This window comes from Alosa pseudoharengus, unplaced genomic scaffold (genome assembly GCF_046254945.1).
Source record: "Alosa pseudoharengus isolate Yale_2024_CS ecotype anadromous, Long Island Sound unplaced genomic scaffold, YU_APseudo_1.1 YU_APseudo_1.1_scf_12, whole genome shotgun sequence".
In the NCBI taxonomy this organism is placed as follows: Eukaryota; Metazoa; Chordata; class Actinopteri; order Clupeiformes; family Clupeidae; genus Alosa; species Alosa pseudoharengus.
The window spans coordinates 34267664-34284853 of record NW_027468587.1 but is presented as its reverse complement, the minus strand read 5'-3'; the positions used below and the strand labels follow the sequence as shown (position 1 = coordinate 34284853).

Sequence of the window (17190 nt, the reverse complement as noted above, 5' to 3'; positions counted from 1 at the left end):
GCGTGTGAGGAAATGTTAACGCACCAAAGGGGGTCATCCGTTTGGAGGTCAAGGCATTAATTAGTAAACCCCCCCCCCAGTAGAATTAGCGCTTAGACACTGGAACCACCTCTCAATCTGTTACGTGGTTACATTCACACACACACACACACACACACACACACACACACACACACACTCCCATACACACATAACTGTATATCACACCGCCCACACACTCACGCAATTATATACATATATACACACTGAGCAGTGGTCCTCACATTCATCACCACACACACACACACACACACACACAAAATGCCTGCCCCTGCTCTCATACAAATTACCACATACATAAACCTATTCACTGCACAGCAACACACACACACCCTTCCACTTTACACAAAACAACACACTCACTTATGCATGCACAAACACGCACTTGTATTTCATCTGAATATTTAGCCTAAAGCCTTTCTTACTTTGCTATTTTTTATCTCGCACAATTCTTCTGTCCCATTCTTACCCCCCTGTTCTCCTCGTCTTTCTCTCCTGTGGGACGCTAATGGTAGTGATTAACTCCCCTGGCACCCTCTCTCAGATGGAGGGGAGCTGGCAGAGGAGAGGGGGGGGGGGGGAGAAATGATCCACTTCTTTTCCGACACCGTGGCCCTCTCTCTCTCTTTCTCTGTCTTGCTCAGATCCCTCTCTGATTGTCATTCTCTCTCCTTCAGTATCCCTTACTCTATAAATAGGCAGTGTTAATTTCAGTCTGCGCGAATGAGCCTCACAGCTTCAGTCGCTCACTTCTGAGCAGATGGGAGCTGTGAACTTTTGCAGCTGTACACCTGTGTGTGGATGTGCGACTGTGTGAAAGTGTATGTGTGTGTGTGTGAGCACGAGACGGGAGTTGATGTGTGTGTGTGTGTGTGTGTGTATGCACAGTTTGCACACGCACACACAAGATGAATTTGTCATCCTTTGAGCTATGTGTCTGCTGAAATCTGTGAGTAAGAGTTCACTGTGTTTTTAGAAGTTTGAGTGCAGCCACACACTGTAACTGTCAGTGAGTCAAGTTAGATCAATCGTGTCCTGGTTTGGCTAACGTGTGTGTGTGTGTGTGATGTTGCATGGAAGAAAAAAAGATTCTTGACACTGTCGCATCACAAAGTGTTAGCTCTTTATTGAGCGTTAACGTGTACAGTGGTCCATAGTTTCACAGCAATGTGACTCAGATGACATAATACTGTACTGAACAAACTACATACGATGTCACAGCACATAAAGTCAGTCACGGTAGTGAACACCCACTGAGGGGGCTATTCCCCAAAATCAGTGGAGGTTAACCTGACGCTGAACATAGTCGAAGACCTCAAAGTCGCACCTCAACCACCCTCTGCAGTTGGAAGCAAGAGAATATTTCTCACCATCTCATGTTTTGGTTGGCATAACATTCAAAAGTGCATACTGCAAAGTTTTAAGGACATTCTCAACTTCTGACTGAGACCTTCCCACGTGAGCAAGAGTGGAGGTGTGCCTTAAATCCAGGATGGCTACCTCAGGGATTATGTTAAACGTGTTGGCACAGCTCCATCAGGCTAACTCTAACACTGTTCACTCAGCTTTGAAAGATAACCCCCCCCCCACCACCACCACACACACATCCTGGTCTTTGGGGGTGGGGGGGACCCTGATCATTTTAACCCTTCTGCTGAGTAGGGTTAAGCCTCTACCTTCTTTCCTCCTCATCTTAGTCCAAAGCAGTGAGCTAAAATTAACACACTATGAGCACTTGGTGTTAGGATCATTCTAGAACATTTTGTAGCACTAGCTAATGTGGCAGTACCTGTCAGTGCTGAATGTCATGGTCAAGAGATAACTAAAGAAAACAGAAAAGTCTAGAAAGCAATTGAATGTCACAGAAATTCTGCTTGGCTCTGCGCTTGTGTCCTTCCTTAATGAAGCTGGTTAAAATGCTAATTTGTGTGCTTTAACACCCTCGAATTGTCTGATCATCAACATCTTAAGACCTTAAGTACCATCGTTTTATTAGAACTGACTGTCGAGTCAATTCTTTTTAATTAAAAAAAAAAAAAGAATCCAATTAAGCACTCTAGCCACCAACTGCACCTGCAGTTTAGTGCGGGTGGGTGGGGGTGACAGGGAGGCACTCAGTAGTTCAAGAACTCTCCCTGCCAAAATGTCACTGGCACAAACTGATGTTTATCAAGTAAATGATTTGATGACGGTGTCTTTAGCCAGCTCCATGACATACTGCACTGCGCGTGGTGGAACAGCTTTTTGGAATGGCTACGTTCATCAACAAGGACGCGGGGAGCCAAGTGCTGCCAAAACATGAAATACACTCTGTGTCATGGTGGAAGAGAAGAGAGGAGCGGAGAGGAACGAAGCCAGCGGCCGCAGCTGTGTGTGTGTGATCTACGTCGCTGAGTTGGAAGCTCTCACAATGGACGAGGAACACCTAAACTCCTGCTTTCATAGTCCAAAATAGATATATGTACTGTATATACACACTCTCCACACCAACGGCAGATTCTCAGTGGCCGGTATAAATGCTTATCAAATTTGGGGAAACAGTCGTCCTTAGAGATTGACCACAGGAATCCTGCAGGAGAAGACAAGAATGAAAAGACAAGGGAAAGGAGGGAGAGAGAGAAAGAGGGGAAGTGACAGAGAGGAGGGATTGTGCTCCATTATCCCGTATGAGATTAACTTGAAAATCCTCTCCCTGAGAGAAAAAAAAAAAGAGTCCTATTTCACGGACATTGCTTTCACTGCTTACTGCAGTGTGATTTGGCAGTGGCAATATTCACACTGACAGATCCACAGATCTGGAGACTTAAGCGCTGGATGCTAAATAATGACAAGTAGCACTGTTGATGCTTGAGGAAACACCTTCCCTCACACGCGCGCAGAGTAACATGCAATTACACAGATATGATCAACCTTGTCCTGTGACACTCATATCAAAACACAACTAAACACAAATATGCCACACTAAAACAAACAAACACACACACACACACATACTCACACACACACAGAATAACACAAACACCCATTGTTGATACAGAGTAGACTACAATCTCTGCTGTCATCACCCAGATATGAAGATAGACACGTGTCCCATACACAAAGCCCACATGTCCATGTGCATAATTCTGTATTTTAGCAACATTACTTGGATTGGCAAAACACTTATGACTGGAATACAAAATAATACGCCCCCCCGCCTTTCATAACACTCACACACACACTCACACACACACACACACACACACACACACACACACACACACACACACACACACACACACACACACACACAGATGCACACCGCTGGGCCCCTTCATTACCTCTCCCTGTCGCCGAAGGAGGGGGTGCTGTGCAGCGTCTGCCTACTGTCCTCCTGGGCGAGGGCGCGCGGGATGGCGAGCGACAGGGGGGGCGCCCCGCCGCGGGAGAGCGGAGGTGGATGCCGGGAACAGCTGCGGTCGTAACTGGAGGAGGGAGCAGAGCGCGAGACGGAGCGTGTGATGGAGTGCACGACAGGGCCATTTAGCATCAACACGCGCGTTTCGCTGACACTGAGAGGGGGGTTAATGCACTCAGCCAATTCATTTAAAACACCGTAATTATGGAATAGGGGAGGGATAGAGGGAGGAAGGGGAGGAATGGAAAGAAGGGACAGAGCGAAAGAAAGAAAGAAAGAAAGGGAAAATGAGAGACAACCACAGTAGGTATAGAGAGGTGTGGGACAGCAGAGTGGGGATTATACAGAACAATTACAGGCTAACATCTGTCAAAGGAGGGGTCCCAGTTATTATACTGGCCCAGTGGGCGCCACAGGTACGGCACGACGGCACACAGCAGTATGCAATATTCATATTCAGCCCTGAGAGGCTGGACTGTGGGAGAGAGCAGGACACGGCCCTGCTGACTTGCCCCCAGAGGTCCGGCATCATTAGGACTGTAAACACTGAACAGAGGAGAAGCTCAACATGCAAGGTGAGAGGAGGAGGAGGAAGGGGGGAGTAAGAATGATGTGGTAAGTGAGAAGAGTGAACGCTATGAGAGCACACGCCAAGTAGACCATAGATCTACACAGAGAGGAAATGGGGCTTCTCCAATGCCCACACACATCACAGGGCTGGGGAGGGTGGGGGGCTCTCCTACAGACATTTATTCGAGTTATTTGAGAAAATTGTGCCTTAAGTGAGCCAATCCTACCGCTCATCTCTCCACTGCAAGATGGCTGGCTGTGCAGTGGAGGCAGTAAAAGCTTCCGGTAATAGCCCTCAAGAACTGGGTGTGGAAAGCCACTGTCTGTCCTGCCTGGCATGAAATGAGAGAATTCCTGCATCTTTTACCACACCAGTGAGTCACACTCACACACATAGTCATCTATCTGTACTATCTTGTCTTTTCTTCTCTCTCAACAGCGGATGGATTGACGGTGGTGGAGAAGAAAAACTGTTAGATCTTACCAGAGTTTGGCAGTTATGATGACAGCTGCAAGAATCAGCACAGATGAGATGGTCACTGTGACATAGAACTGAGGATCCACTGGAGATAGAGAGAGAGATAGAGAGATACAGAGAGGGAGAGGGGGAGGGAGAGACAGAGAGGGATGAGTGCAGGCCAAGCGGGTGAGGCTTGGCGCCTCTATTGATCGTACTGAAGTCTGCTCTTTGTGTAATGTGTGTAATCAAAGTGCTCCTGGAGCATAGACTGTCGGCAGCACAGATCCTGTGGGTCAATAACACCAAAGTAGGTGCTTAAGTTCCCTCTTTTTCAAGGGACAAAACCGTTTCCAGGGAGTGAGTGCAGGTCTGTCCACCCGCCCGTGCCCACCTTCCTCAGTCTCCTCTGTGTCGCTCTTGCTGTCGTCGCCAGACACCACGTCCTTCGCCTCCAGGGACGGGAGCTGCTGTTGTGTCTGGGTGGTCGGGGGGCTCTGGTGATGCGGCCAGGTCTCGTCGGTGGACGCCTGCCAGTGGTCCGTTTCCTGGCTGGGCAGGAAGTGTTGCGTCTCGTCCTCGAGGGTCTGCGTCGGGCCCCAGACCACTGCCCAGAGGGGCGTGGGCGTGGCCTGGGCAGTGACGGCCAGCTGGGCGGAGAGCGCCTCCACCTGCATCTCGCCGAGCTCCTCCCAGTTGGGCTCGTTCGGGTCACCCCGGGTGGGGCACGTCACCACAGCGGCCAGAAGGAGGCAGTAGAGAGCGGAGGCAGGAGGGATGGAGCTGAGTGGGAGCGATGGAGAGACCCAGTCAACAACAACCGAGACGAAAAAAACACAAAACACACAAACAGGAAAGTGAGAAAACAAAGAAAACGTGATATACATGATAAATATGGAAGTAACAACAGATGGCAGAAAACAAGGCAAACAACACTTTATTAAGAGGGACAAAAGCACTTTACAAACAGGTAAACATTAACATCTGGACAGGCAAATCAGTGTCAGCCACTGTGTCAATAGGTGTCTCTTTGTCTCTTTCTCTCTCTCGCTCACTCTTTCTTACCATCGCTCCATCGCTTCAGTCTTTTCAATGAGCCTTTACTCCACCGACCATCTCTCGGAGGAGAGAAAGAAAAAAGAAAGAAGAGCAGCAGAGAGAAGAGGAAAGAGAAGAAAAGAGATTTACTCTCGACTCCCACAAACGACACTGAGACACTGAGCAGATGCTTGAGAAGAGTAGCCTGTCATCTCCAACACTTACACACACACACACACACACATGTTTATCCAACATCAAACAGACACACACACTCGCGCACACACACACACATACTCTGAAGATACACAATGCAAGTAAAATTCAGCCTCGATTACACATCAAATGATCCCACACACTTCCATTCGTCACAGACACATGCGCAAGTACTCTGACACACACACACACACCTGTGCACAGCATGCTCCTCATGTTTGCATGTGGCTCCACATTTCATGCATTAAAGCTGCAGTCACAAACATTCAGACACAGTCAACACAAACATACCTGAGCATATCAAAGACCAGACAATCTCAGACACGCAGTCACACGCACACAAACACACTCTCTCCACACAGATCAGTTGACATGCCTACCTCTCACGGCTGAAGCAGGGGAGTGAGGGAAAGAGACTCCGAGAGGGGGAGATAGGGAGAGGGAGTGGGAAAAAGCATTGGTTGCCTTAGCGACAGAGACATGAGCGAGTGAGTGAGAAAGAGAGAGAGAGAGAGAGAGAGAGGGAGGGAGGGAGACTGTAGGAAAAAGATTTAAATGCTAATTATGCTTTTTAACTGGTTCAATTAAACGGACAGAAAGGAAAAAATGGATTTTGAAGACAGAAATAGAAAGACACAAAGAAATAGAAAGACTTATTAATATTCCTATTTGAAAGGGAGTGGTAGAAACACGTATTAAATTATTTTTAGGGGAGCAGGAGGATCGTAGAATCAAGACAGACTGGGAGTGCATGGTGAGAGAAAGAGAGGAAAATCAATATCCATTAATTTACTCAAGGACAGGTTGAGTGTGGTGATGAACAGTGCAACAGATATTTATAGACAGCTACGACAGGGATGATAAATATTTGGAGGCAGTGGTTCACAATTTGGCAGTTTTATTGCAAACAACAGGCAACATTTACATGGAAAACAATCTGCTCTCTACGCTCTCTCCTCCTCACTTCTCTCTCTCTCTCTCTCTCTCTCTCTCTCTCTCTCTCTCTCTCTCCGTATGCCTCTTCTCAATCGCCCCTCACTCAATCTGTCACACTTCACTCCCCCTCTCTTCTCTTTCTGCTCTCTGGTTCTCTCATTTTCTCTCTCTCTTTCTCTTTCTCTCTCTCCCTCTCGCTCTCTCTCATTCTCTATATTACTCGGTCCCCTCTCTCTCTGTCCTTTTCCTCCTTTCCTCTTTTTCTCCTTCCTCTCTTCTGTCTGATCCTCTCTCCCTCACTCCCTTCTTCCCTGAGTCCCTCTTCATCGCTCAGAGGCGTCGCCGCTCTCTGGTCCAGTGGCGGTGCGGTCAGCCGGTTGTCACTGGAGAACACATCGCAGCCACGAGGAGCCGGCCACCCCCTCCGTGTCAGAGGCATCCTGGGGCATGGAGTCCTCCTCACTGTAGTCTAAAACAGAGAGAGAGAGAGAGAGAAAAAAAAAAAGAAGATATAGAGAGAGAGACAGAAAAAAGAGAGATAGAGTGAAAAAGGAGAGATAGATAGATAGAGAGGGAGAGAGAGAGAGAGAGAAAGTGAGTTCCTCTCAGTCCTCTGAGCCATCTACCCACACGTTCATCCCAGCGCAAGCACATTCACACAATCAGGCATCCTGTACAATTATGAGTGCTGAGGGCGACTTGATAGAGACTGCAATTACACTCATTGGTGTTCCATGCTCTGCACTGTGTCCATATGTAATTAAGCTGGGGGGTGGGGGACAGCGTAGAAGGTCTCTCCCTCCAGTCTCTTACCACTCTCCTCGTCCACTTCCCCCTCCGAGTCCTCTTCAGATTCCATCAGTGAACTGTCCAATCGGCTGTCTCGCTTCACTGCAACGTCTCCCCTGCAAGATGCACCAGAGCGTCAGCCCACGACCGTGGCCATTCATCAAAGGCCAAGACAGAGAGATCATGGCTAATGTGTGTGTGTGTGTGTGTGTGTGTGTGTGTGTGTGTGTGTGTGTGTGTGTGTGTCTTGCATCAGGGTTGGGGGACATCAGTGGGTCTGTGCTTTCATTATTAGCTTGAAAAATTAATGCTCATTATGATGCAATCTGCCGTACACAACACCGTGAAAGACGAAAGACAGCTAGGGCAGGCAGACACACACACACGCACGCACGCACGCACGCACACACACACACACACACACACACACACACACACACACACACACACACACACACACACACACACACACACACACACACACACACACACACAGAGAGAAGACTTATGAGTTACTGAGAAGGAAAATCCACAGTAATGAATGTAGAGTATTAACAAATCCAAGCCCTTCCTCATCAGTCACTTTGAGCGGCTCATTAAATGGTATAAGCTAAGAAGTCGGTCAATACACAAATCTGCCACAGAAAAGGTTAAAGTGATGCGATCATTGATTTGTTAGACAGACATGGAGCAGGGAGAGGGGCGCGCATGGCTGTGCTCTTCAATTATGGCGCACACAGCGAGGTGCTGCCGGGAGCTTACTTCTGCTTCGTCTTGGATGGGAGCTGCTCCCACACCGTGAGCTCCCGACCGCCCGTCACCCAGCGGTGGTCTCCGCTGGCGGTCCGCCACATGGAGAAGCAAAGGATTCTGGGTGTCTCAGGTGAGATAAGAGAAACAAGGTACCTGCACCGGGGAAGCGTGAACACTGAGAGAGGTGGAGAGAGAGAGAGAGAGAGAGAGAGAGAGATGAAAGAAGGGAGGGAGAGAGTGAGTTGTTACTCAAGTTGATTAGGACAGTTGTCCTGATGAGGTTAAATTCAAGTTTCAAAGGCCACTTGAAGCCTGAAACTCACAGTTCAACGTGCTCTCTCCAGTGGCCAGATCAAAGCAAGAGCCAATCAGTAGACCAGATGTCTGATTGATGCAATCCGTCACCCCGGCTGTGCTACTGTGATTGGTCATTCTGGACACCGTGCCTGTCGGAGGTAATGGGATAGATTAGATACACAGGGCACATGACAGAAAACCGTGTCAGCACTTCCATTGAGCCACGGGCAGTTGTTGCAGCCATGGTAGTAATGGCATCGCTGATGTTCGATAGTGTAAAAGGTGATTTTCACCGTGGCAGTGTTAGTATATTACTACCGCAATGACACCTCAGGCTGTAGAGGAAGTGATTTTGCTTCTCTCAGTAACGAATGGTCTTGTGGAACGGATCCGCTACAAAAAGCGCCACTGCTTGCGGCAGTAACTCTCAAAAATGGTGGATGATTCTGTGAGTGTTGTTATGGTAATTAGTAATACATAGCTCAAGGGGGTGAGACAGTGGCTAACACTGATATTTGTATGAGTTTAAAATTGTATTATGGTTATATCCACACAATGATTTGGTTCTGTGTGTCCAATTGAGCTGTTCATAACGTTAGTGGCTTTGTAATTGCACTGGATCATTGCCAGCTAATTTAGCTTTCAAGCTACATAGCAACTTCAGGTTTGAAACCAGTTGAATCTTTGTGATTTGCTCTGCAATGACATGGTCTCATGATCAGTTAGACGCAACGCACCACACACATTTATTTACGTGAGAGGGGTTGACCTTTGATCCCCGAAGGACAGGGCAGCTATGACCAACACACAGCCTGCCAGCCATGCACATGTGCCAAGGCCTGCCATTCAAAAGCATACGGTGCAGAGCAGTCCAGTAAACTGGCTGATGGACAGGCCTTGTGGTGTATCTGACTCACCCTTCCTCCAGTCGAGGACCCTGATGCTGGCTCTGCCGCTGGCCATGAAGACGCGGTCGCCACGCGGACTGAGCGACAGATGCCCGCGGTGTGAGCCCCCGTGACCCGTCTGGGTGCCTCCGCACCCCGTCACCGAGGGACCCCACTGTTGGAGCCGCTGCAGGGGGCTTCCGTGCGAGGAAGGATGCACCTCCCACACACACAGGCTGCCGTCTGCCGAGCCGCTGAACACCAGGGGACCCTGGGACTGTGGAGGACAGGACGAGCAGGGAGAGGAAAGCTTGTCATTCGGCTGGTGACACTCTGCGCCACTGTAGCTCAGCATTATACTCCACTAGAGAGGTTACACCGCTGACTGAGTGGGGCAATCCCGAGCCGCCCACCTAGCAATTTGCAAGTTTTTTTTCTCTTTTTTTCAATTCCGTTGCCATTCGCAAATTCAATATCTCTCTTTTTGCCCCAAATTGAACTAGAGTGAACCATTACAGTGGAATGAGGTGGTTCGATACTTGGCTGCCTGAAAAGTTTCCTTGGAGAGGAGAAGGAGAGGGTCCTTCAAGACAAGTGAGCAAAAAACGTTGGCAGTTGCTGCATCGTTCCCCCACCTGTAGGGCGGTGACGGCCTCCTCGTGCGCGTTGACTGATTGACAGTTCTCCATGGACTGCCAGCTCCACGCCTGGACCTTGCCTCCATCTAGGAGGAGAGCGGAGGATGATGCTAACGTCAGCTGACAGCTGGGGCAGGAATTAGCACACACCTGAGCAGTGTACTGTAGCTCTGACTGTCACTTCCCATCATGCCCTGTAACAGGTTTGGCCTGCTTTTTTCCCCCCCAGCGGCACTTTCACAGACAATCACACACACACACACACACCCACATACACACACACATACATATACATACACACACTCACACATACACGCGCGTGCTCACACACACACACACCTTTGTTGCCAGGATGCATGCATTCTGTCTTGCATAGTCTTTTCACCGCCATTGCAATCAGAATGTGTTAACATTTCACCTAACAAGTGCTTCCTCTCCACAACAACACTACACACCTTTTCATCGTCTCTCTTCGTGATCTGACCACCCTCTGAGTAATGAAATAAATAAAGCGCTCTCTCATTCTTTATCTGTCTCTCTCTTTGTCACAAACATGCTCAAGCTCAAGCACACACACACACACGCGCGCACACACACACACACACACACACACACACACACACACACACACACACACAGTCTGTCTCACCTGATCCAGTGATGATATATCCGTGCCCCTCGGGAACAAAGCAGATGGCTGTCACAGCGCTGAAGGTGTAGATGGATTTGACACATTGCCCTAAAGACAGTCCACAGCGGGAGCACACAGGTTAGACTGGCCATTTCCCCTTGGCCCCGTGCCGGGAATGCGCTGCTACAGCGTGTGGCGCCCGCGGAGCTGTCGGAGGAGCAGCTCAATCTGGGTCACGATCAGACACCTCGTTTGGGAGACTTGATCCATTGCCAACGAGAGTCACATTTCAGGCTGGTGGTGTTTGTTTTACGCGTTTGTCTGTTTGTTTGTTTGTTTGCTCAAGTCGCTGCTAGCCCTTGGGAGATAAATCTCTCAGCTCCCTGTCTTGTGGTGGGGTTTTGAGGAGGGGGGGAAGGGGGGGGGGGGGGGGGGGGGGTTTGTGTGTGCGCAACACAACATACCTGAACTGAGCACCCAGATTCTCACGCAGCAGTCACTGGCGCCGCTGAGGATGAATCTCTCCTTTTCACTGAGGTCCAGGAACCGTGCTGAGTTGAAGACAGACAGACAGCAGAGGGGAGGAGGAGAGACGACAGGAAGGAAGGAAGAAAGAAGAGGGCACATGAAAAGTGGGCAGAGGAGAGGAGAGGGTTGGCAGCAGAGTACAGGGGTGAACAAATTAGAGAGAAGAGCAAGGTTAGCACGTACATGACAGACCTGAGGGGAGAGAGAGAAAAAAGAGAAACTGGACTGAGTGGTGACCGCTGTATTCAGATGTGTCTGTGAGGGCTAACTCAGTCAAGAGGCTTTGACAGTTTACAGTAACATGAGGCACTAGACTTGTTAATGAGCCCTCACAGGTACGTAAGTGATTCATGCATGAATGCATCTCTGTCAATTGAATGGCTTTGTAAAGACAATGCGAAAGCATTGAAATAATAGTGTGCAATAAAAGAATACCCATCCTCCTGCAGAACTCCGGAGGGGGTGCACAGAGACAGGTGACTCCACCAGTGTGACCCCCCAGATTGCGCTGCTCTGTTGCCGTGGGAACATGCCACACTTTCACTGTCGTATCGCGGCTTGAAGGGAAAATGAGAGAGCGAGAGAGAGAGAAAGAGAGAGAGAGAAGGAAAGAGAGAGGGAGGGGTGGAGGGTGAGCAATAAAATGTGGGGGTGGAAATGGACAGAGGAGGAAGAGGAGGACCGGAGGGAAATGAAAGAGAAAATATAGAGAGGGAGGAAAAGTAAGAGGATGGGTGATAAATTAGCAAACTTTTTTATACCAGCAAGCAGAATAATACAGAAAACTGACAGTGAACAAATCTGCATCTCATTCTATTCGGAGTACCTGCCAGAGATCACAAGGTTGTCCACGGCAATCACGCAAGTGATTATGTCACTGTGACCCTCGAGAGTTCGAAGCCGAAATCTCGTCGCTTCCCAGGATGCTTGAAGGGTTGAAAATTCTGATTCTGAAACATGAACGCGTTGAAATGAACATGGAAAGCTTTGAGGTTGTCTCTCTGAACTCACAAGTACTGGAATAATCCCAATTTACCGCATGCAAATTAGATTCAAAAGTGGCCCATGGGCAGATTATAGAGGGTCGTCTTCAAAGTGAATGCTATCAGTAGCGGCAGATGGTATGCGTTTGTCGGGTGCTATTGTACATGGTTAACACGAGACCTTCTTGTTGTTGCCGGCTGCTGGTTTCTGTTGAGGCTGGAATGACTTGTGAATCTGGTTCTTCTTCCAACTCCCCTTCCTCCTGTCCATTTCCTGTTTCTGGGCTTGCAGCTCTGGGCATCTTGGGAGCTGGTGACTGGACAGAGAGAGCCGCAGGATTCTCCACCCTTGAGGCGAGAAAAGCCAACAAAACAAGATTCCAAATGAAAGGGTCTTCATGATTAATGAATCTTAAAGAAAGGATTGGAAGCATGTGCATGCGGATGTAAATGTATATTTGTAAATGTATATATCTTTGTAAACAGCCTTTCAAACACATGCACTGCACGTATTTGTGCTGTGGCTCTTGCAGAGAGCGTTTGCAATATTTCAGAAGCGTGGCCCTCTTTAATCGATACTGGCGAGACGTGAATGGTGGAGGCCTAGGGGTGGATTATGTTTGCTGTTTGGGAGAGTTATGCCTCTCCTCCGAACAAGCCTCGGCGGATAACTCTTACACTTGTCTCTTCATCTTCTCACTCTCCTTTCCCACAATGCTTTGGGTTTGCTGGGGGCCAGAAAGTTGCAGCAGCAGCTCAGCCAATCTGGCGCGAAGCTCCGCCTTTTTTGAGACCTGTGAGACAGGGATGGACAGACAGAGGGTATTCCACTATCTACGTATCTCCACCACGTGCAGACAAACAATAACAGAGACGCACAGTGTGCTGGACACAGAAGAGATGTGCAAAGTTTGGTGAAGTCCCCAATTAAAAAGCTAAATGTCTAGAAAAGAACTAACATTCAAAACCACTGTTCCTTTTCAAAGATATATATGGGCTACACAGTATTACTTCTATATGCAGTAATTTCCTGTGTATTAGCCACATTGTGTATAAACCGCAGGGCAGTGTTATATGCAAATGATAATAAAAAAAAAAAAAACATGTATTAAACACACCCATGTATTAACCACAGTGCCCAATAGCCCAATGAATCAGAAACAAATTGCAGAAAAGAAATGCATTCCCATATTAGCCTGCCCCCTTGTATTAACCTCATAGATGAAGACATTTTGCAAAATCAATGTATAAACCTTGGTTAATAGTCAGGAAATCATGGTATATATTGTTCATTGCCTCCTGAAGGATATTCCTTATATCTTTTTCACTTTCCTTTAATGACACTTCCTTTGTATATATTTTATAGATTACACAGCATAATACCTCTACATTCTTGAATTTCTTGAATTTCCCCTAGGGATCAATAAAGTATATCTATCTATCTATCTATCTATCTATCTATACATGTATGTACTGTATATTTGGGCACAGTATGGGCACCCATTGAGTGAGTAAATGACATTTCCAGTAAATATCATGCAGTATTTTAGTTTAGGACAATTCTAGAGTAAAAAAGGAAAGGAGCACCATTCAAAAGTTTGGGCACCCCAAGGGATTCAAGCTGTCAGATAACTATAACCAAGGTCTCAGGCCTTAATTGGCTTGTTAGGGCAATTAGCTTGTTCATAGCCAGCAGCCATGGGTTACCGGCAGCCGTCGTAGCCCCTTGCGTTGGCCGTGAAGCCCCTTTGAAAATCATAGGTTTACAGGCCACGGTGGCCTTGGTGCCCCCTTCTTTCAATATTCTGCTTTGTCCTACTAATAGCGATTTTTATTTAGCCTGTGGCCTGTCAAAATAATCTTAGCATTCACAGCGCAAATTAATTTAGTCTTTTACACAGTGGAGAAAGTGACAGCACAAGAAAGTGCGTCCAAATTCACCCATTCTTCTCAGTTGAACTACTCGCGAAGTAGCTATTCATCACACAGACATCACAAGTATCACATGAAAGAACTTTTTCTCAGCTTTTAAACGATGTTAGCCGATAATTGCTGTGTTAAACGGTTCGCGAGAAAAGTAAATAATATAATTCAATTTAATCATACATTCTACTGAAGGCTTTGCGTCCATGATCTCCCTACCCATTCATCTCGGTGGAATACTTCACGAACCCTTCTTTTAACACATGACAAACCACATATCAGAATAAACAGCAGACCTTACCGAACACAAAGGTGTAAAGCAGTCCCCTGTACAGTTAGCCGTTCCAGAGTAATCCAGTTTTGAATTTGCAGTAAATTTCGACATGCATGGATGTCTCCAAATTTGGGCTTTAAGTTTTACAATGTGTTTAAATTGTTCCACATGATTTCATAACGGGCCAAATACAAAATAAATGTTACAAATATCGCCTAGATATTGGTAAATCAGAGGACAGCTGACCAAGAGTTTGTGAAAGTAGCCTTAATGATCACAAAATGCTAAGCATGCATCTAGGCTATTTGAGTTTCTTAAAGCTGAGCTGTGCTACATTTAAATTGTTCAATACATGATTTCATAGCAGGCCAAATATAAAATACATTTTATATATAGCCTAGATATCTGTTTTTATTAGATGATCAGATGATTTACAGTTACATGTAATATGTCATGTTTCATGTTTTTGTAATGTTTCATACAGTGATGCAGGTCTACTGCAGTGAATAGGCTAAATACAACTTTGATCATTTTTATAGCCTACTACTGTATAGTTAACTTTGGCCTTGGTGCCCTGACATGTGGCCTTTGTGCCCCCCACCAAATATGCCCAACTGAAGGCCAAGTGGCCTTGCCCCCAGAATGGTGAAATTCCAAGCCTGGTTACCGGTATTCTAAACAGCTGCCTACCACTCTGAAAACAAAATAAATAAATAATTGATGTCAACAAAGGAAAAGAAGGGTAGAGGGTAAAAGGGACTGTTCAAGTAACTGTGCAATTAAGAAACTGCAGTTAACGGGAACAGTGGAGGTCAACTTAATATCTGGAAGACCAAGAACTAAACCAACATTTCTTACATCAGATGTGAGTAAATTCTTCAAAACTTTATGAGTTTTGGAAAGTCACAAGGACTGATGAAGTTGTAACACAACTTTTTGGCCAAATACATTTAGACAAAAAAAAGGTGCAGAATTTCCCATTTCAAAAAATAATAGGCCTATGTCTCCAACTGTATGGCCAGGTGGATCATGTGGGCTTGTCTTAAAAACCATACACAGGGAACATTTCACTGGTAGAGGAAGAATTCAGTTAAATATCTGCAATCAAACATAACACCATCTGTAATAAATAAATACATAAATAAATAAAAGCTGAAGAAAAGAGGACGCTTCTACAGCAGGACAATGACCCTCAAATGGACCACCTCCAGTGGCACAAGCTGAAGGTTTTGCCTTGACCCTCAACAGTCCCTTGACTAATAAACATAATCTGGTTAGGCCTCAAAAGAGCAGGCATGCAGGACATACAGCCCAAGAATCTCAGATTTAGCAATGGAAAGAATGGAAAACATGAACTGAAGAATTATAGCTGGCTACATAAAGCACTTACATGCTGCTTGCACACATGAAACTTGCATGCTTCTTGCAAACTTATGTTATGGTTATGGTTATGGTTAAGTATATACTTATACTATATATATATACCATTATTTTCATTAATCTCTAACAAATATTGTATAGGCTATTTGTATGCAGTAGCCATGCTGAGTCTAACAAGGCAGCATGATACAAGTAGGATCATCTTGCAGCTTTTGCCTTCCATATACTAATAAAGCCTATTGTGTAGGCTTGCTATCTAGAATCAAAATAGCATTAGAAGACTGGCAGGTCGTTTTACCAATGGCAATAGACCACTGTAGACTAGCCTACAGGAGGTGCAATAACAAGGCTACGTCTGATAAACCGTTACCTGGCCTAAGTAACTTCGTCAGTTTTGAAACATTGGATAGGCCTAGTGAAAGTTAATTCTTTGTTGTTGTTGGTCTGACCAAGAGCACTATAGCATCACAAATAGTGTGGGGAAATAGCCTCCATGTAGTCTCAACCAATAATAGGCTATCCTGATGGATCATTTCAGTGGCAACTGCGCCCCTAGGGAAATCTGCGCGGAGTCGACCAAAACATTACAATGAGTTAATGGGGCAGCTAATATCAATACAAAAACATAGAGTATGTGTCTGTACCTTAACTCTCTCCTCTGTTGTAAGAGAAGCCTTGATCTCCAGATTCTCAATCTGTCTCAACTTCTTCTGCAGTTTTCTCACCTCCCCCATCTATTTCGGTTTACACTTCTCATTCAATTGAATTAGTCTTCTATTCAATACTCCCTTTCCGATAGGAACCGAATAAAATCTATATAAACCCTATAATAGCTTTCATATGTATATGAAATAGGCAAGAATAACGACGAATGCAACAATTAACCATTTGCCTTTTATGGGACTTCACAGGCTACGTGTCGTGGATTTTCACAAGACGACCTCACTTTCCGGAAATGCTTTACGCATTATTGACCTCACTCAAAGGAAATAAGAGTAACCGAAAGCTACTTTGGCATGGCTTTATAAATTAGGCTATATTAATTCGTAATTCTCTGGCGTCACCGAGTGGAGGAAAAAAGCAGAATATTAAACTTGCAACGTAGCTTGCTATTCTTTCTGTTCTTCTGTCCTTTTTAAATGTAACCCACTAAAACATTGTATTTTTAGTTATGAGTTTAATTTAGTGTTTTATGTCTTAAAAGTGGTGTTTTATATCTTCATATATCTCCAATTTGTATTATTACCCATACTGTAGCCTACATTTTATAATATGCCAAGTGAATGCATAGCATGCCATGGTTTAACTATTTTTGGAGAACATGGAGAGGAAAATGTGTTTACATGAATAATCATTTATGTGCAAAATGAGACGTTTCATCATCATATCCTTTATATGTGTAATTTTTCAGAAGATACCAATTATGTTCTTGATCCATTCTTTTATTTCCAAAT

The 17190-nt window shown here is 46.0% G+C and overlaps 2 protein-coding genes across 2 annotated transcripts; both read right to left on the bottom strand.

The window, feature by feature from the left end:
• Positions 1-1124: 1124 nt before the first annotated feature.
• On the bottom strand, positions 1125-6464 carry pianp (PILR alpha associated neural protein). Its single transcript, XM_076280995.1, has 5 exons — positions 5529-6464; positions 4858-5246; positions 4491-4569; positions 3360-3503; positions 1125-2608 (listed from the first exon to the last, which is right to left on the bottom strand). The coding sequence occupies exons 1-5, from the start codon at positions 5537-5539 to the stop codon at positions 2587-2589; spliced, it is 645 nt and encodes a 214-aa protein (XP_076137110.1). The 5' UTR covers positions 5540-6464; the 3' UTR covers positions 1125-2586.
• A 134-nt stretch (positions 6465-6598) lies between these two features.
• Positions 6599-16741, bottom strand: LOC143119464 (uncharacterized). The gene is made up of 13 exons (XM_076280994.1): positions 16381-16741; positions 12838-12953; positions 12341-12507; positions 12003-12126; positions 11612-11733; positions 11113-11199; positions 10667-10756; positions 10015-10103; positions 9410-9656; positions 8519-8641; positions 8205-8370; positions 7467-7558; positions 6599-7122 (listed from the first exon to the last, which is right to left on the bottom strand). The coding sequence occupies exons 1-13, from the start codon at positions 16468-16470 to the stop codon at positions 7034-7036; spliced, it is 1602 nt and encodes a 533-aa protein (XP_076137109.1). The 5' UTR covers positions 16471-16741; the 3' UTR covers positions 6599-7033.
• Positions 16742-17190: the final 449 nt, after the last annotated feature.

What these genes read in the sequence shown, in the direction of transcription:
- pianp (XM_076280995.1), bottom strand. An exon ending in CACAGAGGAGACTGAGGAAG is followed by an intron (nt 4,570 to 4,857) that starts GTGGGCACGGGC and finishes CTCTATCTCCAG; the next exon opens with TGGATCCTCAGTTCTATGTC. An exon ending in ATCATAACTGCCAAACTCTG is followed by an intron (nt 3,504 to 4,490) that starts GTAAGATCTAAC and finishes TCCCTCCTCCAG; the next exon opens with TTACGACCGCAGCTGTTCCC.
- LOC143119464 (XM_076280994.1), bottom strand. Translation starts at nt 16,470, where the DNA reads ATGGGGGAGGTGAGAAAACTGCAGAAGAAGTTGAGACAGATTGAGAAT. An exon ending in CAACAGAGGAGAGAGTTAAG is followed by an intron (nt 12,954 to 16,380) that starts GTACAGACACAT and finishes CCTGTCTCACAG; the next exon opens with GTCTCAAAAAAGGCGGAGCT. An exon ending in AGGCCGTCACCGCCCTACAG is followed by an intron (nt 9,657 to 10,014) that starts GTGGGGGAACGA and finishes TGTCCTCCACAG; the next exon opens with TCCCAGGGTCCCCTGGTGTT.